This window comes from Pantherophis guttatus, chromosome 9, assembly GCF_059756535.1.
Source record: "Pantherophis guttatus breed Tessera chromosome 9, ASM5975653v1, whole genome shotgun sequence".
NCBI classification, from domain to species: Eukaryota; Metazoa; Chordata; class Lepidosauria; order Squamata; family Colubridae; genus Pantherophis; species Pantherophis guttatus.
In genome coordinates this window covers 7,436,317-7,457,683 of record NC_142071.1, presented here as the reverse complement: position 1 = coordinate 7,457,683, position 21,367 = coordinate 7,436,317, and the positions used below count along the sequence as shown (strand labels likewise).

General features: G+C 41.0%; 1 protein-coding gene across 1 annotated transcript in view; it reads right to left on the bottom strand.

Moving 5' to 3' along the window:
* Nucleotides 1–21,166, bottom strand: part of SLC25A37 (solute carrier family 25 member 37) — a 50,697-nt gene extending 29,531 nt beyond the window's left edge. The window contains exons 1-2 of the mRNA XM_034436825.3: nucleotides 21,096–21,166; nucleotides 17,005–17,324 (exon numbers count right to left, since the gene is read on the bottom strand). Of these exons, the coding sequence (XP_034292716.2) occupies nucleotides 17,005–17,295 (291 nt within the window). The 5' untranslated portion in view covers nucleotides 17,296–17,324; nucleotides 21,096–21,166. The remainder of the gene's footprint in view (nucleotides 1–17,004; nucleotides 17,325–21,095) is intronic.
* Between the last annotated feature and the right edge of the window lie 201 nt (nucleotides 21,167–21,367).

Below are 21,367 nucleotides of genomic sequence, written 5' to 3'. Positions count from 1 at the left end.
ATTTCTCACTTAGCAACATAAATTTGGGGCTCCATTTTGGGCGTAGATTGAGGACTGTATTAGAATCCCTGGTCTACTTAAATCACAAGGGATTTTAATAAAGTAAAACCTCCCAGTCAAACTTAACTTCTCATCCAGGTACTTTAGTTATAAAACAAAAGTGGTTTATAATTCCTTGTTGTTTCCCCCCCCCCAAAACTTTCTCGTCTGATTTTCAGTATTGATATTATTCTGATATTTCTTGTCCCAGTAACTAGCTAGGTTTGATTCTATTTTGATTTCCAGGAGTCGCTACAATGGACAGGTATAATGGGTCTATTTGGGATGATTTACAATTAATTCCATGGGATTCTGAAAATAAGATTGTTTGTTCTTAAAAATAATGTTTACATTTTGAAAATTTAAAAGAACAAACTGTGGTTTCTTTTTGGAAAGAGTGGCCATTTCAAATTCTGTACACAAAGATGTATTGAGCACATTCTTAGAAACAGCTGGAACTTCAAATCCGTTGTTCTCAAAGTATTATTAGTCTGAATAAGAAACATTGCGAGGTTCAGTAAAAATCATTGAGTTGTAGCCTAGTGCTTAGTCATCTTCTTTCAGATGTAAAACCAGGCCAATCGTTTTTATAAAACATTGCAATTGTTATACGATTTTATAGTTGGCCTCCAAAGACATTTCCTATACAGCTGCAGTTGTAAAATAAATAAAATAAATATAAACAGCCATTTCTCATGTGTAAAGCTATCACATGAGGAACACATGAAGGCAAGTACAGCCACAAGAATCTCTGGTTAATGGCTTGAAGATCACAGTATGATCCTATGGCTGGATCCACCCTTTGGACAGTTGTTTCAGAATAGTAAGTCATAAAAGTTGGATCACATGACACCTTACAAGGCTGAGTCCAAAAGTGGAGTCAAATCCATCATCAGTTAGCAATCTCTGTGCCCCCATAAGAGTCTTAAGTCCAGATTCCCATTGAAGAGAAGGTGATAAGGGAAATATTAGAATGTGCAGAAATGAATAGATTAACATTAGCAATTAAGGAGAAAGAGCAAACTGAATATTATATGATATGGGAAATATTTTATCAATAGTTGGGGAATAATGAAGATGACAAAAAAAAATAAGCAGAAAATATATTAAAATACAGGTATAAATAAGATGAAAATTGTTAGTATGTGTGGGAAGAGAATAATAATGTTTGATGTCAATATCGTATTATTACTAAAAGACACTAAGAAGAAAATGGAGAGTTCTACAATATTTAAATGTTTAATATATTATAATATTAATGTTAACGTGAATGTGAAAGATGTTATAAATAAGGAATGATGAAGAACAGAGATTTCGTGACCAGACAACACACTGCATAAAGAAAGATGGAATGGTTTATCTTTGTATTTAAAAAATAAAAAAAAAATTACAAAAAAAACAGTCTTAAGTCCAGTTCCTCCCTTGAAGTCTGTTGACTCCTATTTGGCATCAATTCGCCTTGATCGTTAGCAGTTCAGATTCTTGTGTATAGATAGCATGAAATAAACTTGTAGTTCTTTTGAACTGCATCCTGGTCCCCAATTTCTTGCACCTGACAGGCCAACTTGTAAACCATGGCTTTGAAAACACAGTGGCAGGGCTCCGAAACCAAAACAACCAAGCTCACCACATTATAGCCGAGCATTGTAGAAACAGTCTAATCTGCTTTGTCGGTTAACCATAAAGATAAAATGGGAAATCATTTGATATATATCTCCATTGTTCCTTAGAAGGAACAATGTTGTTTCAAGAACAACCGAGACACGATTGTCATTGGCTCGGAGCAAATTCCATTGATCTAACACTCCCTACGCCAAGAATCATCCAGATAAAATTCTATTTCAACCACCAATATTTCACCATGCTGGCTGGGGATGATGGGTGTTGATGCCCAACTCATCCAGAATGAGCTAATTTGGAAAAAAAGCTAATTTAGTATAATGGTGTGTTGTACAAAGCAAGCAAATCCGCTGTCAAAGCAAAAAGCACCACAATCTGAATTCCAACTAGAAAGTAAACTCAGGAAGAGTACAGAAATGTGTACAAAAATGAGAAAAAGACTGACGTCAAGAGCACTGATATACTGAATACATATGCAATGAATGTATGTCTATAGAATACTGTGTTGTGAATGCCTACAAAATATTGTGTTAACGTATCATTTAGAACAGTGGTGGCGAACTTATGGATGCGTGCCAGGAGACACTCAAGAGTCCTCTCTGTGGGAATGCGCGCCGTCGCCCCAGCACAGAGTTTGCCAATTGGGGCAGCCTCAGTAGGATCAGGCATCTCGTGAAACAGCCTAGTGGGCAGGAGAGACGAGCCTGATGGAGCTGGAGCTGCAGAAGCAGAGACTGATGTTTACAGCGGGCCGAGGTTACATCGGTCTCCGCTTCTGCAGCTCCAGTTCCGCCAGGTTCTTCTCTCCCCCCCCTCACTTTCTGCCAGGGTGAGGACCCCGCCCCCTAGGCTGCCCTGCAAAATGCCTAATCCCATCAGGGCTGCCCCAATCCCCTTCTCGAGCCCTTCCTCCCCACCCCGGAGGAAAAGAATTGGTTTTTTTCCTAAACTAAAAACTCATTATTCAGGTTAAATTGCCGTGTTGGCACTTTGCAATAAATAAGTGGGTTTTGGGTTGCAGTTTGGGCACTCGGCCTCTAAAAGTTTCACCATCACTGGTTTAGAACATAGGAAATAGGAAATACGAAGTGACGATTACACCTACTTGACCACAGAGAAATTCTGTGGTGGAAAACAACACAAGCAGCTTCACGACTTTAACCGAATGGCAGGGTCAGTTATCAATGATGAAAAACAGGCCTCAGATCAGGCCTCAGTTCGTCGTCTCAAATCAAGGGCCTTTCGCTTAATAAAACAAAAGACACAGCTTCTTTTTTTTTTTTTTTTTTTTTTTGAATTTGATTTTATTATAACATATAGTAATACAATCGGTACATTTTCGGTTCATTGGTGCAGTTATATACATATATACATCTGCATACATTATTGCTTGTCTTTTGTTGATATTGTTTCTTGGAGCTAGATTTAATTTCAAACATTTAAAAATAATAGTGCTCAACTCCCTAAGACTAAATCTAATACTATTCATATAGATTTTGTTAATTAGTTAAAATTTAATCTCTATTACCTTCTTTATTTCTTTCCCCCATCCATTCGTACCACATGTCCCACACGCTATAAAATTCTGAATCTTCTCTGTCATTAAGTTCTGAAGTCAATTTGTTCATTTCGGCGCACTCCAATATTTTTCCAATAACATGTTCTTGAGGTGGTATTTGTTTTTCTTTCCAATACTGGGCAAAGGAAATTCTAGCGGCTGTCAGAATATGTATAATTAAATACTTTTTCTTTTTTGCATATTCAGTTTTCAAAATTCCCAGGAGAAAAGCTTTTGGGTCAAAATCAAAATTTTCTTTTATTATTTCTCTAATCCATACCCATATCATCCTCCAGAATTTTTGTGCCTGATTACATGTCCACCAGCAATGATAAAAAGTACCCTGCTGATGGTCACATTTCCAACATTTAGGGCTCGAATTGGGGTAGATCTTCGCTATCCTGGCTGGGGCCATATGCCATCTATAAAACAGCTTGTATTGGTTTTCCTTATAAGCCGTCGCCTTTGTCATTTTAAGGTTGTTATTCCATATTGAATCCCATTCGTTCAAATTTATATTCTGTCCTATATTTTTGGCCCATGCTAACATCGGTTCTTTAACTACTTCCTCTGCCATATCATACTCCAATAAATAATTATATAATTTAGCTAAAATTTTGTCGTCCGTACCCATCCATATCTTATCAAATCCATTTATGCTCATTTCAATGCCGAATTCCTCCTTATCTTTTTTATATCTGGATTTAATTTGGTTATATGGCCACCAGTCTATAGAAATACCTTGTTCCATCAATTCTTCCCTTGTTTTAAGGTTCCCTCCCCCATCTAATAATTCATTGTATCTGAACGTTTTACCCATTTCTAATACATTTGGATATATTATAGCCTCCATGGTGGAAAGCCATCTCGGAATTTTCCTATAGTGCTTCTGTCTCATCTCTCCCCATATTTGTATCAAGATCTCCCTTATTTTATGTCTATGGAAGTAAGTTTTTATCTTCTTCCCAGTATCCCAGAGATATGCATGCCACCCCTTCTGGAGATCATACCCTTCTAGAGTTAACAGTCTTTTATTTCTTAGGGTTGCCCATTCTTTCAGCCATACTAGGTTTGCAGCTTTTTGATATAACTCCCATTTAGGTAATCCGAAACCCCCTCTTTCCTTCTTGTCCTGTAAATTCCTAATCGCTATCCTTGGTTTCTTTCCCTCCCAAATAAATTTCCTGATGATGCTATTGAGCTCCAGAAAGAATTTTTTATCTAATTTAACAGGGACCGTTCGGAATAGATACAATAACTTGGGTAATATGCTCATTTTTATTGCCGCGATTCTGCCTAATAATGATATCTGTAGTCTTCCCCACTTTTCCAGATCCTGTTTAATATTTCTAATCAATGGTAATAAAAGACACAGCTTCTTATGGGGTGTAGGGGAGAACTGAGAAAAATTGATTCAACATTTTATTTATTTATTTATTTATTTATTTATTTATTTATTTATTTATTTATTTATTTATTTATTTATTTATTTATTTATTTATTAATTAGTTCGATTTATATGCCGCCCTTCTCCGGAGACTCAGGGCGGCTTACAATGCTTTAAGCAATAGCCTTCATACTTTTGTATATACCTGCTTAGTAGGGCTTTTTGGCCCCCCTTAAGCGGTGTTCTATTTTTATACACAGTCAGCTTATTGCCCCCACAAACCGGGTCCTCATTTTACCTACCTCGGAAGGATGGAAGGCTGAGTCAACCTTGAGCCTGGTGAGAATTGAACTCGCAGTAATTGCAGGCAGCTGGCAGCTAAGTGCTACTTTAACAGCAGTTTAGTCCGCTGCGTCACCAAGGTCCCTTTGCCTAAGATTATGCCTGTATTAGCATAAAGGCATAATCTTAGGCAAAGCCAATGTGAAATAATGAGTCCATCCCTTCCCACTTTGAATTGTCATCTTCTCGTGTTGACATCCGGATTTGTACACCAGTGATAGTATTGAACCGGTAGCAGCAATCGCGGGTGGGCATGTCCATCCGCCCTGGCGCTATGCCGTCCTATTTAGCCACATTTTTGAGGCCAGGCGCAGGCGCGGAAGGCGTGAGAGAGAGCAAAGCGTATGCATGGAAGGCCAGGCACGTGTGCAAAAGGCACGTGCGCGAAGCGAGCGTCCGCGTGGCGAACCGTTGGTAAAAACATGTGAAACCACCTCTGTTGTACACATCTTGCAGATATGGGACTTTTTGCTTTTACTTGCAGTCTTTGCCCTGCCACAACCAACCAACCTAAGGCACAAACGAACAAAATTTCCTGAATGATTTCCCAGTATCCCCAGTGTTGGTTACTCTGCCCAAGATTGGTAGAGTTTCTACTTCAGCAGCAGCTGGAGAAACAGGGATCCTATCCTTTAAAGAGCATTTCTGCTTCAAGGCTGGAACTTTAAATGAATGTTAATCTCACCCTGGGAAGGAAGAGCAGGTGAGAAAGAAACTCAAGATAACCCTACCCTATTTTTGTGATTTTTCTACTCCGCCTTCATTCTGTTGCTTTATAAGAGGATTGAAAGGGAAATTCTGCCAAGGTTCCAAGATTTTCTTGCTATATATATGTATGTATGTATGTATGTATGTATGTATGTATGTATGTATGTAGGTCTTTGGTTATTCGGGTCTTCTCCCACGTACGTATATATATGGGATACTGGGAAATCATTCAGGAAATTTTATTCGTTTGTGCCTTAGGTTGGTTGGTTGTGGCAGGGCGAAGTCTGCAAGTAAAAGCAAAAAGTCCCATATCTGCAAGATGTGTACAACAGAGATGGTTTCACATGTTTTTAGTGTAGTAATGTGTGTAGTGATATACACACACATACATATTGGTTTTTTTCTTTTCTCCTCTCCCATCTTCCCCTACATCTTTCTTTTTCTTTTTTTTTTAACAGTGTTGGTCGTTTCTTATCTTATACAATTAGTCAAATTCAAATATATTTTACTCAATTACAATTTTTTGTCAATATCGTCTTCCGCCCTTTCCTTTTTTTTTTTTTGGAATATACCTCAGTATTTCTACACTTGCATACATAAACACCTTCTTCATTTATCCGTAAATTCTAACTTTACTATTTGTGCATATTTATCCTCTTTTATTCTTAAACAATTCGTTCTTTTTCTTAATATATTTATATTTGTTTGTTCAGAGGTGCCTTCCTTCCACCTCATCTTTTTTTTTATTATACAGCAATCTTTCTCCTCAAACCTAACCTCTCCCTCTTCTCCTTCCAACTTTCTTTCCCCACCTTCTTCTCTTCTCTACTTCCCCTTCCCTTCTCCTATTCCTCCTCTCTTCCCCGTCTTACCTTCTCTCCTACTCTGATTTCCCTTCCCTTCCTTCCTCCCTACTCTTCCATCCCTCTCTCTCCTTCCTCCTCCCTTCCAATTCCTTCATCTCTCTCTACTGCTGTATTCATTTTCAATTTAATGTTTTCCATTGTGGAATTCAGGCAACCCCGATCCCTCATCTTTTTAATTATTAACTCTATATTTCATCTTGTTCTTTTTTTTCTTTCAAATCTTTACTCAAACAATTTTCTAATCTCTTATCTTTTTTTACTTTTACCAATATATTTTTTCTACTTTGCTTCTTTCAAGTATAACATTTAAATCACTTTTATCATTTCAATTTCATTCAGTTTTACATTCAATTTCAATCATCAAATATATTTCTCAAAACATCTTAACAATATATTTCCACTTATTCAAGTATATATTTATAAAGTGTACAGAGATTCTTAATCATCCAGGTGATTGTTGTCCCAAAAGTACTTTTTCCATAAAAAACAACAACTGGACTTTGTTTTTTCCTTTGAAAACATTTTGTTTCTCATTCAAGAACCTCATCTAAGAGAATTGAAGAAGTTTTTTGGATGTGAAGTGAAATGCTTTCAATGAAAACAAAAAACAAAAAAAATCAGTTGTTTTTTTGGAAAAAGCACCTTTGGGACATTGTCTTGCCTGTATTAAGAGTTCCGGTAATCTTTTTATTGTCTGTTTCTTGATCTGCCCTACCTCAAAGGGTTGATGCCTCAGCAATTCATGCTGATGATATGATTCTAATTCAAATATAACACTCAGGAATAAATAAGTAAGCTACTGTGCACTGAATAGACAATTTTACTTGTCTCATCTTGCAAACATGCCCTGGTACATTTTAATTATCTGGAAATATTTCAACCCAGCTATTATTCTCCAGAACATCTCTAGATCTAGGGCCCAAGCACATGCCATGCTACGAATAGCCATAGAAAAGTATTAAGATATACCAATATCTTGGGATTTTGGGGTTCAGCTGCAGACAGGGTGGATAAAAATCAATGATTTTTTTTAAAAAAATCAAAAAAATCAGATTTTTTTTTATTTAAATCGGATTTTCTTGATTTTTATCGAATTTATTTTAATAAAAAACTTTTGGAGTAAAAATCTATCGTAAGATAGTTTTCTATTTAAGATACATAAATAATTTAGTTTATTCAGCATGAAATGGAGCTTAGTTATATAGCGTGAGGCTGTATATTCTGCAACACTGGGACTATCGGTGAGTCAACAGTGGGTCAAAGGAGCAGCAGAGATGACAGTTGCTCTTTAAAAATTATGATTTAAATCGAGTTGATTTAAATCAAGCCTTTTTACTAGTGATTTAAATCATTATTTAAATTGTGATTTAAATCAACTCTATTTAAATCAAATCCACCCTGGCTGCAGAAAGACAAATATACTTTGCAAGCTGCCCAGACTCATTTAGGTGTGAGCAACAGATATATTTGCATATACAATAAAATGTAAATATACCTGCCAATGTAGCCAGGTATTTCCTTCTGGGATAAGCCCTATTTTACAAAGTGTGCAGGGCAGAAAAATGAACAAGGCAAATAAATTAAAAGAAAAGTAACATGAGCGAAAAGCATTTTCATTTATTTTCGCAAATGCTGATTTCCTAACAACAGACCGTGTTTGTTTTATTTATTTATGAAGAAAATTTAGAGAGCTTCCCAACTCACCAGTGGTGGGTTGCCCCCGGTTCGCACCAGTTCTATAGAACCGGTAGTAAAACCGGCGGGAGGCCCCGCCCACTGACCCCGACGTCATCAAAATGCTTCTGCACATGCGGCCCCGTTGCGAACCAGTAGTAAAGGTAAGTAGAACCCACCCCTGCAACTCACCCACAGTGCTACTCACAGGCTGTTTCCAGCATTGCCATGTCTTAAAACGTTCTCCATTTTATTTTCCCATTTAACCAGTACAGGTAGTCCTTGACTTATAATAGTTCATTTAGTGGCTGTTTGTTGTGGCCCGTACGCGGCCTGTGCAGCTAGTAGCTGATTCAGACAGCGAGGAGGCTGATGTGGTGCTGTGCCAGCAGCCTGTGCAGCTGGCGCTCGAGTCGGACAATGAGGAGGCTGGAGAAGATGTGGTGCCAGAGGCGGGGATTCAGCCAGGGCCTTCAGAACCTCCAGAAGCTCCCTTAAGTGAAGAGGACGAAGAGGAGGAGCTTCTTCTTGATGCACGGGCGCGCAGAGCTGCCAAAAGGCAGGAATGGCTCCTTAGGAGGAGATCTCCTCAAGAGTAAGGCTTGGGGCTAATTGGCCACTCCCTTAGCCTATTTAAGGAAGGACGACGACTGAGGCAATTTGCAGGAAACAACTTCATTCACTCTCCTTCGCGTCTTGATCTTAGTTCTCTTATCAGTTTCCTGCAAATTGCTTCTGGGCTTTCTGCCAACCATAGTAAGATTACGATTATTTATTCTTTGGATTCTTGTAGGCTGTTAAGAAAGTTAGTTAACAGCCTTTGTTTGAAAAAGACTGATTTAATTTCGTAAACTAAGGTTTGTACAGACTTTGTGTGTGCTGCGTTCTTTGGGGTCCGTAGCTGGGGCAGAACACTGTTTGAAGTTACAACAGCACTGGAAAAAGTGATTTATGACCGTTTTTCATACAACTGTTGCAGTATCCCCCTGGTCACATGATCAAAATCCAGATGCTTGGCAACTGGCAGGTATTTATGACTGATGCAGTGTCTTGAGATCATGTGATCACTTTTTGCAATCTTCTGACGAACAAAGACAATGGGGAAACCAGATTCACTTCACAATTGTGTTACCAGCTTACCAACTTGCAACGATTCACTTAGCAACTGTGGCAAGAAAGGTTGCAAAATGAGGCAACACTCACTTAACTGTCTCACTCAGCAAACAGAAATTTTGGGCTCAGTTGTGGTTGTTAAGTCAAGGACTACAAGGATACGAATTCATCCGCTTGCCGCTAATTTCTGCCATTTAAATTACAATCCATCCACTCCATTTCCTTGTCAAACACAACCACTACCCTGGTCTTTGATAGGATAATTTTCAAATCCGTACTTCTCACCGTATCATTTAATCCAACTAACATTCACCACAAAACCTTTAATTATTTGCATACAAAATACGCAGAGTTTCCTGTGTTCTAATCAACACATTTCTAATGCCACCACAAACATCCCTATAAATGTATGCAAAAATACTTACCAACTAAGTGTATTTATAACACGCAACCTGGTCTTATTTCTTATTCAAAGGAACCCATTCAATTGACAGTAGTCTCGTGCATGCTTTATTTATATTCATCAGATATAATCCTTACCGCTCTTAGCAAGCAAACTTTGATTCCATATTTATGTGAAAACATTTTAGATTGTAGAAACCCATTCAATTTACAATGCACTTTTTCTAAACCAACAAACGGTATACTTTTTTCTTCATATCTGACTTTTGTACCTTTCTCAATAACCTACTGAAGAACAAAAAATCTAGTCTGCATTCCCTGTGATCAAGCCAGAACTTTACTGCCTTCCTAAATTTTTGTCATTTATTTATTTATTTATTTATTTTATTCAATTTATATCCCGCCCTTTTCCAAGTGGACTCAGGGCGGTGAACAGCCAAAGTAAAAAACAGAACATACAAAATTTAAAAACAGTTTAAAAAAATTAAATATTTTGGCCGTAAATTAAAACAACCCAAATTAGTAGTAAGCGAGTTGATTCTAGGCAGCCCCAAATAAAAGCCTGAGTTGTTTACAGAAACCTGACCTAAGCTTTGTTAGAATTTGTTGCAATTTTAAATATTGTTTTGCAATAAGAGTTAAATAGTCGCTTTTACAATATTATTATAAACGTGAACAGAATAAATTTGCAAATGGTTGACGCCCGCTGACAATTACCGTGTTAGTCACCGTATTCAAGTTAATGTTACGCAAATATATATTTGCCCCAATCCACTAGCAATCTGTCCTACCTACCTACCAAACTTCCACTCAAACCGACCTCAAATATTTGCAAATACCTGTGTAAGTATGCAGCTGGAATTTGTAATGTGAGTAGCGACAAAGAGAATTTCCCCAAACTCAAGTAGCTTTTCTGTTTTACAGATCTCTAATCTGTTAAACCTGCCTAATCACCATATTGGAAAAATTAAAGGGTATGTTTAAAATGGTTTATGTTGCTTCATGATCCCCTTGGCAATGCTTCTTTAAGGATTTTCAAGAAAACCATTAAAGAGCCTTGGTAGTACAGTGGTCTAAGGCACCATTAAGCTGGTTATTAAGACCAGCTGCCTGCAATTACTGCAAGTTCGAATCTCACCAAGGCTCAAGGTTGACTCAGCCTTCCATCCTTTCTAAGGTAGGTAAATTGAGGACCCAGTTTGTGGGGGCAATAAGCTGACTTTGTATAAATATACAAAAGGATGAAGGCTATTGCTGAGCGCATTGTAAGCCGCCCTGAGTCTCCGGAGAAGGGCGGCATATAAATCAAATTTAAAAAAAAAAATTGGTAGTTGGGGGGGAAGGGAATACTGTAGTATCAGAATTTGGCTATTGCCCAATTTTGTACACGTTGTTTTACAGTATTTTGAACACTCTCTTTAAAACATATACCATCACTGGCTAAAATTAGTTGGCACAAGGATTTATTGTGAGATCAAAAATAACAGCCACCCCCACGCTCTTTAAACACATCGTTCTATCTTTCTCCTTTTGCACAAGCCACCAAAATTAAAATTTCATTCTCCATTCTGGATTTACCACTTTACCGTATCATCTGAACCTTTAAAGTGGGGTTAATCCTACCGCAGAATTCTTGTACCAAGAATCTAGATGGGGGGGGGGTCCAACCTTGGCAAGTTTTAAGATTTGTGAACTTCAACTTCAAGCATGGCTAATTGGGAAACTCTGGGAGTTGAAATCCACAAGTCTTAAAATTGCCCAGGTTGGACACCTCTGATCTGCAGCTAGCTGATTTCAAAACGGTCATAATTAAAATTAGGCAGGCCTGAGAGGGAATTAATAAACAGAGGCAATGTTTAAAAATCTCAGCAAAGGGCCAGGAAGTCAGTTCAATTAATTTCCCCGGTTATGCCAACAACAAATCTCATGTGCGATCATCATTCCGTTTCTTTTTAGACATGCTTGTGACATCTGTTATAAAACCCTTCTACCAAAAGCAGCAACCTGCTTTGTATAATGGTTGTTGAATAATACTTTATGTAATGGTATGTGACCTTGGGAGGCAAGAAGAAGGACCCAGACTAGACAACAGTCAGATAAGAAGTAGGCGAGTCCAAAGAAGGAATGAGGATGTAGGAAATATCTCAAAAGGGACCCCTCTGTAGTTTGGACTGTAAAGACAAAGGGAGGGGGGGAGAGACATCGGCTTCCAGGCTTGCAAGATTCTGTTAATATAACCTAACTATAACACTAGGACCTCTGGGTGTGCTTCTTGTCTGGACACTTTGCAATAAGGCGTAACTAGCTGGGTTCACACAACACACCTGATCCAGGGGTGAAATCCAGCAGGTTCTGGAGAACCGGTAGCGGAAATTTTGAGCAGTTCAGAGAACGGGCAAATACCACCTCTGCCTGGCCCCAGAATGGGGTGGGAATGGAGACTTTGCAATATCCTTCCCCCAGGAGTGGGGAGGGAATGGAGACTTTGCAGTATCCTTCCCTTGCTGTGCCCACCAAGCTACGCCCACAGAATCGGTAGTAAAAAAAATTAGATTTCACCGCTGACCTGATTCCAAACCAACAAAAGCGTGATTTACCGTATTTTTCGGACTATAAGACGCCCCGGAGAAGTACCAAGATTTCGAAGAGGTAAAGAAGAAGAAAAAAAAGATTTTGCCCTCCCCAGCCCCCAGGAGCACTCTGCAGGCCTCCCAAACCCTCTGCGCATCCCGTTTTTGCGAAAAACGGGCCTGTTTTTCGTGAAAACGGGACGCACGGGGTGCGGTTTTGGGAGGCCAAAAATGGCTGTATTCGGTGTATAAGACGCACCAACATTTCCACCCTTCTTTTAGGGGGGATAAAAGTGCGTCTTATACTCCGAAAAGTATGGTAGCTCATTTGGGGGGGGGGATGAGACCTCAGACTCCCACTGGCGAGGAAAAACAGACTCTCGACACACAGGTTCAATAGTCCAGCTCAGGCACAAATGCCATTTTCGTACTCACGCTGTCACCCCCCCAAGTTTGCGCTTGCATTCCAGTAGTCTCCCACTTCCTGCTCAATTTGTCATCCTGAAAAGACTGACATGGTGTCAGCAATTTTAACAGCAAAGCAGAGCCCTGGTGGGTTTTTTCTTTTTTCCCCTGCCAATTATGTCTCTCTCTCACCACAAAGGTGTTCACGGGCTTAATCCACAGGTTGGCTACCCAGTTGAACAAGCTTCGCTATTAACTTGATACTTGGAAGAGAGAAACAGGCTGATCCTGTTAAGAGACACACAATAAGGATACAAAGGGACTGTGACCTCAGGAGCAAGATTCCACATTTAATATGCCACCTGCTTTTCTTAACTGAGAAGGGGGGGAGCACAGAATTACTGGAAGAAGACACATACACACCCCTCCTTAATTAGGAGCAAACTCCAAAGAGGTTCCCTGATATCATGTCGTTAAGAGGGGAACCCCCACCCCACCCCTCATCCACCCACCCACCCCTCGGAAGAAATGATACAGCAACGTATTGATTTTAAACCAGAGCTGTTCCTACTGGATATCCTCCCAGAAAATAAATTTCTGCTGGTTCGAATCTCTCCAAGGCTCAAGGTTGACTCAGCCTTCCATCCTTTCTAAGGTAGGTGAAATGAGGACCCAGTTTGTGGGGGCAATAAGCTGACTTTGTATAAAATATACAAAAGAATGAAGGCTATTGCTTAACGCATTGTAAGCCGCCCTGAGTCTCCGGAGAAGGGCGGCATATAAATCAAATTTAAAAAAAAAACTAGTAAAGAAAATATTTATTTGATTTATACATGTAATAACAGCTGCAAGGATTGTTTATGCACAAAATTGGAAAGCAGAGAAAAATACCTTTGGAAGGAGAAGTAATTAAAAAAAAAATTAGGCTGTGCAGAAATGAATAGATTGATGATTAGAGAAAGAGAAGATTCAGAATACTTTTAAGATATGGAATCAATTTTTACCACTGGTTAGAAAAGAGATACAAATAACTAAATTAATAGTTATGTATAAAAAGTGTTATAATTAGAATACTGTGTTAGTGAGGAATTGCTGTAATGGACTTGGCGAGAATGAAGATAGAAGGAACAACAAAAAGAAGAATTTTTGGAGACAAGACCGAGATGTCACATGGAAGGAATGACTGATGTATTAAATGTTTGTTTGTCTAAAAAATTAATAAAACTTTAAAAAAAAAAAGGGAGACACCCCCCCACACACCCCAAGACTCAAAATACTTTTTTGCAGCTGAGCCAACACTTCCCAAGTTTGGATCAACAGCAGGAAGAATCCAGATAGGATTCTAAGAAAAGAGTCGTGAATGGAGAATTCAACCACCCAAGCCACGGAACCTGTTTTTAAATGAAAGACGCAGATGTCTTGTGGAACGGTGGCTAATGTACAGCGAATACATCTTGCTGAGAACACAACCCGGTAACAACCTGCTCTAGCACCAGAATTAGGTGGTGTGACGGAAGGAATTCCTGAAGCCAGCATTGAAATACTACCGGACTCACCACGCACTACGCAGCACAGTCGAGGGAGGAGAAAAGGAAAACAACATGATTTGACTTCCTGCTCCTATCCCTGTCCTGAGCTACAGGTGAAATCCACCTGCAAAACCTCAAGGCCTTTCCTGATGCAACTGAGCAGCACATTGCCACATTTTTTCTTAATGAAAGTTGTCGTACCGGACCCACGCCCATGGTGTTATTAGGCTCCCCGCTGTTGCCCGTCCACGCAAGGCAATTCCGCGGTAGAAGCTAAGCTGTTTCTCACACCGCATTTTGCTGGAGGAGTTACAGCATGTAAACACCTAACTGCCACTATTGCAAAAATTCAGCTAGGTGAAGAAAGCATTGATTTTTTATTTTTATTTTTTGGAAAGAAACACAAGCTTCCTTTTCTTTGAAGCTAACGGAACTCAGCCTAAGTTAAGCAATTCAGAAATCTACCCCAATTTTGCTCAACCAGGAATCGCCTAGCTGCAAACAGCAGCAGTGACGTTATTGACTTGATGGTCTGCCTTGTCTCACTAGTTTGGGCTGTGAGTCCTTAAAAGTGATCTGACTATATCAGATCACTTTTTCCCAACCCGATGCCCGGCAGATGGGTTGGGAGGATTAAAGTTTACAGAATTCACCACATCGCAATTTGAACTTGAATTCTCAGACCATCTGCGTTTCAAAGAAATGAAAATGAAAATGCATTTATGGGGCATAGAGCCATAAACAGTTCCTTGGAAATGAAGACTATGCTGGCAAGGCCTAAAACACAGACATAAGTGTACAGGTCAAAAAAAAAAATAGGATAAGGCAGCTCACACACAACCTTCAGCAATATTTTGAAGGAACAGTTGGTGCCAAATGGGTAAACTGGACTATTTAGAAATTGTGTGTGTGTGTGTGAGATCAGCCCTACTGAAAATGACAAGGTAGGAAAGATGATTAAGCAATTTGTGCCACCAGAAAAGAGATCATTTCCAGCTAAAAGAAGGTGGATGGTCAGGAATCTATGACCAGAGTTATTTAATTAATTTAATCTAATTAATTCAATTTATATGCCGCCCCTCTCCAAAAACTCAGGGCGGCTACTGCTTATTCCAGATTTGGGGCCCAGTTCAACACGTAGATGCTACACAGGGACGTCTACACAAAGTATTTCTAGGCATTGTCCCAGCTCTTTACAAATTTACTACAGTTGCAGTTGCTGGCCTACTAATGAGGTTAATTCTTAATGCCAGGGATTAATAATGCCCAATTAATTAGGCTGAAGCTGATGCTCTTCTCCACACGCTTGTCAAAAAAAATCTGCTCTACGACCAAGCCGGCATCTCTTAAGTGTGTTTCCAAATGAAGGACTCTTTGGGATTATTTGAGCCAAATCTCCCTCCCACGGACCGAGAAAGGCCAGCATCGCGTCACACCAACCTGGGTGAAGCCACCGAAGGGCTGCCGAGTACCTGCCACATCTGGAAACACCCCAACTTCCAACCCCATAATTAGCAATGCATGTGATTATTATACTATTGCAAGGCCCCGGGGCCGATTTGTATACCTTTTCCAAGAGTGTGATAGCACAACTCAAGGCAGAAGTAGATTTGCTGACAACCATCAATGCAAGAAAAGTGGCCCAACAGATCTCTTTCTGGGAGGGAGGGAGTGGGGGGAGGGGAACCCAACCAGTTGACTGAGGGTTGACTCAGCCTTCCATCCTTCCGAGGTAGATAAAATGAGGACCTGGATTGTGGGGGGCAATAAACTGACTTTGTATAAAAAAAGAACACCGCTTAGGAGGGGGGGCCGAAAGCCCTACTAAGCAGGTATATACAAAAATATGAAGGCTATTGCTTAACGCATTGTAAGCCACCCTGAGTCTCTGGAGAAGGGCGACAAATAAATTGAACCAATAAATAAATAAACCTGGAGCGGATCAACGCTGCCCCAAAACCAGGTTGTCCCAAACTCCAGCTGCCAGGGCCATTTCGCAATCCCTGACTACAATTTGTAGAATTGCACAGACCTAGGTTTTTTTTTTTTTTTTTAAGTTATATTTTACAGGAACACCCCCCCCCAACGCTTAAAGTGAATTCTTGCACCCCTAAGTAGGAATGCCAAAAAAAAAGGGAACCCCAAGATTAGGATGCAAGAAGAACCTGGAGGAAGGGAGGGTGGCACAGAAGAATGCCCAGGAGCGGGTCTCCCCCCCACCCCACCTCTATCACAACCAAAAGTTATATTTTACAGGAACCCCCCCCCAACGCTTAAAGTGAATTCTTGCACCCCTAAGTAGGAATGCCAAAAAAAAAAAAAGGGAACCCCAAGATTAGGATGCAAGAAGAACCTGGAGGAGGGGGGGGTGGCAGAGAAGAATGCCCAGGAGCGGGTCTCCCCCCCCACCCCACCTCTATCCCAACCAAAAGTTATATTTTACAGGAAACCCCCCCCCCAACGCTTAAAGTGAATTCTTGCACCCCTAAGTAGGAATGCCCCCCAAAAAAGAGGGAAACCCAAGATTAGGGTGCAAGGAGAAACTGGAGGATGTGGGGGGGGGGTGTGCAAAGAAGAATGCCCAGGAGAGGGTCTCCCCCCCCCTCCAAACCTCTATCCCACCCAAATGCGTTGGGATAGGCTCTCCTTCTCCGGCTGCAGCGATGGGCTTTGTAGTCCGGCAAGATCTGGGAAGCAGGGACACCCCAGGAGAAAGGGGGAGGCTCTCTCCCGCTCTGGCCCACGCGTCCCACTTTCCTCCCCCCCCCACCTCACTCGCCCCCAGACCCACCTTGACGGAGTCCACGGGGTACATGACCGTGTGCTCCAGGATGCCGGCCACCGCCCCGGCCGTCATGTGCGTGTAGAGGGAGGCGTTGGTAGGCAGGGTCTCGTAGTCCTCCTCGCAGGGACTCTCGCCGTCCATCAGGAGCCCCACGGCGGCGGCGGCGGCGGAGGAAGAAGAGGAGGAGGAGGAAGAAGACGCGAGGCTGGCCGGCGTGGCCGTCGTCTGCCCGCCGTTGCTGGAGCCGCCTCCTCCGCCGCCGCCGTTCCTCCCCGCGACGCTGCAGCTCAGTTCCATCCGCGCGTAAAAACAAGGCGAAGCGGCCGCTGCGGGAGGGGAGACACCGTGGAGAGGGAGGGAGGCGGGGAGGGCGGGAGGGGGGGGAGGAGACGACGGGGTGGGGGGAGGGCGAAGGTTGGGGGGGGAGGAGAAAGTTCACTTCGGAAAGTAACGCTTCCCCCCGCCCCCGACACGCCCTCCCCCCCCCACTCCTCCCCTCTCCGCCAGCCGCCGGCCAATTGCCGTGCGTAAAAGCGCAGCGCCCGGTGCGCCATTGGCACACAAAGCTGGGTTTCCTTCTGCCGCCGCGGCGGCTTCCTGGCCAAGCCAGCCCGCTGGGGCGGCTCGGGCTGGGAGCTGGAAGGGGACTTACAGTCCTGCCAACAAATCCTCGGGAAGGCCAAAAAATAAAAATAAAAATAAAAAATGGGCCTTGCTTGCGCCCGGGGATCCAGGCCTGCGCTTCCCTTGACTAGACGGGATTGGGGACGTCAGGGCACCGGGTTTGGAGTCTGGGAAAGCGCAATGGAGCTGGATTTTTTATTATTATTATTATTATTATTTTGGTTGGTTAGTTAGTTGGGAAAATGCCAGTCTGGCCGGCCTGCAATATCTTGATATGGGGAGGGGGGAAGGACAAGTGCCATCAGCCAAACAATGTAGGCTGGTGACCCCCAGGGGGAGGGCCTTCTCTGTGGGGGCACCTACCCTCTGGAATCAGCTGCCCCCAGAGATAAGGAGAATCCAAGACCTCGGTGCCTTCCGCCGTGCCCTTAAAACCTTCTTTTTCCAGCAAGCCAGGCTGGCTTAACATTTTTTAAAATGTTTTTAATTGTCTGTTATTGTTTTTAATCATCGGGCCAAATTTATATATATCTTTTTAAATTGTATTTTAATGTTTGTAGTTTATGTTTTTACTTGGCTGTTCACCACCCTGAGTCCTCCGGGAGAAGGGCGGTATACAAATTTAAAAATAAATAAATAAATAAATAAAATTTCCCCCATCCACACGATCCGGGATCCCACTGGCCTCTGATTCTGCTTTTTCACTTGCAAAAAAAAAAAAAAAAGCGCCTTGGCTTTCAATTATTATTATTATTATTATTATTATTATTATTATTATTATTATTATTATTTAGTTAATCTTTAGTGAGATTCACAGCCTTTGAGGCTGGTTAATAGCTCAGCAGCTCGAGTCCTAACCAAGGACCTAGGAACTGTTAAGGTATCGTCGGAGGATGTAAGCTGTTCCGAGTAAGGTGGTTTTTTGTAGAGTCAAAATGTTCAAGTCTGGTAAATTTAGAATTTCTAAATAGTGGGGTAGCCCTTTGGGTATTGCTCCAAGGGCTCCAATTACAATCGGGACAACACACGATTTCTTTTTCCACAGTCGCTCAACTCAATTATTATTATTGTTGTTATTGTTATTATTATTTATTGAATTTCTATACTGCCCTTCTCCCGAAGGACTCAGGGCAGTGAACAGAAGAAGATTTTATATACATATCATATTTTTTTTTATAAACAGTAAATAATAAATTGAGTCAACTTAGTGTATCTGCTAAGACCTTGGCATAGAATTTAGATGTTTATGCTAGCCCTGCTTGTTGAAACAAGGGGGGGGGGGTGTTAAGTAGTAAAAAAATTTTTTAAAAAATTACAATTAAATTATATATTTTCTTACAAACATTTTAACACGCCATTTTAGGTCAGTCGACACAAGCTACAATACATTTTAAAAATGTGAACTGTACATTATCATATATTTTTATTTTAATCTCATCATTAATTTTTTCGGAGAATCGAGTTCAATGGATATTCGATCTTTGTCTCAGTCTAACTTATGAAAAAAAAGACAAAACGTGATTCTCCTATCCTTATTCTCTGAGACTGTACAGCTTTAGATTACGTACCATTTCATCATAAAGCTTTTGAATAAAAAAAATGTCCACTATTTTGTGAAAAAAAATAGTGAACATAATGTGAAAAAAGCGGACTGTCCGCTCAAATAGTGGACACCTGGCAACCCACAGAAAGGTCTTCAGGGCACGTCGGAAAGTGCAAAGATCTGGGATTATTCCTATTCCAGGGGGTATTTTGTTCCAAAGAGTAGGTGCCCCCCCAGAGAAGGCGTTTGAGCCGAACAAGGGGTATGTGTGTGTGTGTGATTTGAATTGGGAGACGGTTCAAATAATAATTGCAAAGCACAAGAGCTCGCAGGCCGGGCCAGGAGGAGGAAATGGAATCCTGGTTTGTTGCAACAACAAACCACAACTGGGTAGCTTTTTGCACCGTGAACTTAAGAGGGCTGGCAAGTCGCAGACACGGTGGTTTAATCATCTGACCGTTTTCATTGCAACATATTTATACTGTTTTCATTTTTCACCACTTAAGGCAGGGTGCAGAGAGTAACACAGTAGATACAATATAAATCTGACTAAAATAAATAAATAAAAATTAACAAAAAAAAAAATCCAGGCCCATCTTCTTTCCCCCAAAGCATTTTGGAATACAGTAATTTATTTATTTACATTCCACGGTGTGGCTTGTTTGGTTTGGAACAAAAAGGTTGTTCAAATTGTTTTTGGTGTTTTCTTGGCATGTTGGGTGAACTCAAGTCAGTGGTTGCTCACTCAACAAACTCTGGTTTGTGATGCGTGACTCCAAAATAAAAGCCAGCCGTCATAACCAAAATAATGTTGGGATACTAAATTTTCCGGTCAGTTTAATCCAGTGTTTCTCAACCTTGGAAGCTTGAAGATGGGTGGACTTCAACTCCCAGAATTCCCCAGCCAGCAGCGCTGGCTGGGGGATTCTGGGAGTTGAAGTCCACCCATCTTCAAGCTTCCAAGGTTGAGAAACACTGGTTTAATCACTAACCTCCAAGGCCAAAGTGACAGGAAGTAAAAATTGGCATATATATTATGTCCCCTTATTTTATGTATTTTCTTTTATGTCCACTGAGAGCGTATGCACCAAAGACAAATTCCTTGTGTGTCCAATCACACTTGGCCAATAAAAAATTCTGTTCTATTCCTTGGCAAGACTGCTTTAAAATGGGTGGGCCACCATTAACCACCCAAATGTTTATTTTATATAACAGGCAGTCTTCAACTTGCAATTATTCATTTAGTGACCATTCAGTGTTACAATGGCATTGAAAAAAAAGTGGCTTGCGAATTAACACGGCATCCTCGTATGTCTCTTGTCAGTCACATCTACTTGACCCATCAGAGCGGGGAGGCAGGAAATGTTGCGGGTCCCATCCCTGAGGGAAATACACCTGGTGGGACCCAGAAGAAGGGCCTACTCCGTGGTGGCTCCCTCTCTCTGGAACATCATTCCGCCAGAGATTAGAACGATCCCCACTCTAATACGTTTCCGGAAGGCGCTGAAGACCTGGTTCTGCCAGCGGGCCTGGGGAACCTAGAACGGGATGGAACCCATTCAATGGCTCGTGCGGTGGGGAGGTGATTTTGTTATATTGTACTATATTAATTTATTTGATTCTTTTTGTTAGTTTTTATTGTTTTTAAATGTGGTTTTATATCCCCGTAAGCCGCCTTGAGTCGCATAGGTGGCAATATAAATTAATTAATTAAGTATGATCAGAATTCGGATGCTTGGCAACCAGGATGTATTTAAAACATTGGGAAAGTCTTGGAGTCATGGGGTCGCCACTTGCAACCTTCCCAAGCCAAGTCAATGGGGGGGGGGTCCTAGCGGATTCATTTAATGACCGCATGCTTCATTTAACAACTGCAATGATTTCCTTAACCAGCCCAACAAAAAAGGTCATAAAATCAGGCACAACTTACTTAGCAACCACTTTGCTTAATAATAGAAATTCCGGCCTCCATTGTGGTCAATGAGTTGCCGGCTCCCTGCAGATAAAAAGAGACATAATTTTTATTAAAACTTTGAAATGAGACGATAACGCAAAGTAATATTAAGTAGGGAAAAGAAAGAGAAGGGGGGGGAAGCAAGAATAAAGTTGAAAAAAGAAAAAAATGTCTTTATAAAGATGTCACTTTCAATGTTCTTCACAGCAGTGATAAGTTCAAATATATTTTCAATATCTCTAAAGTCA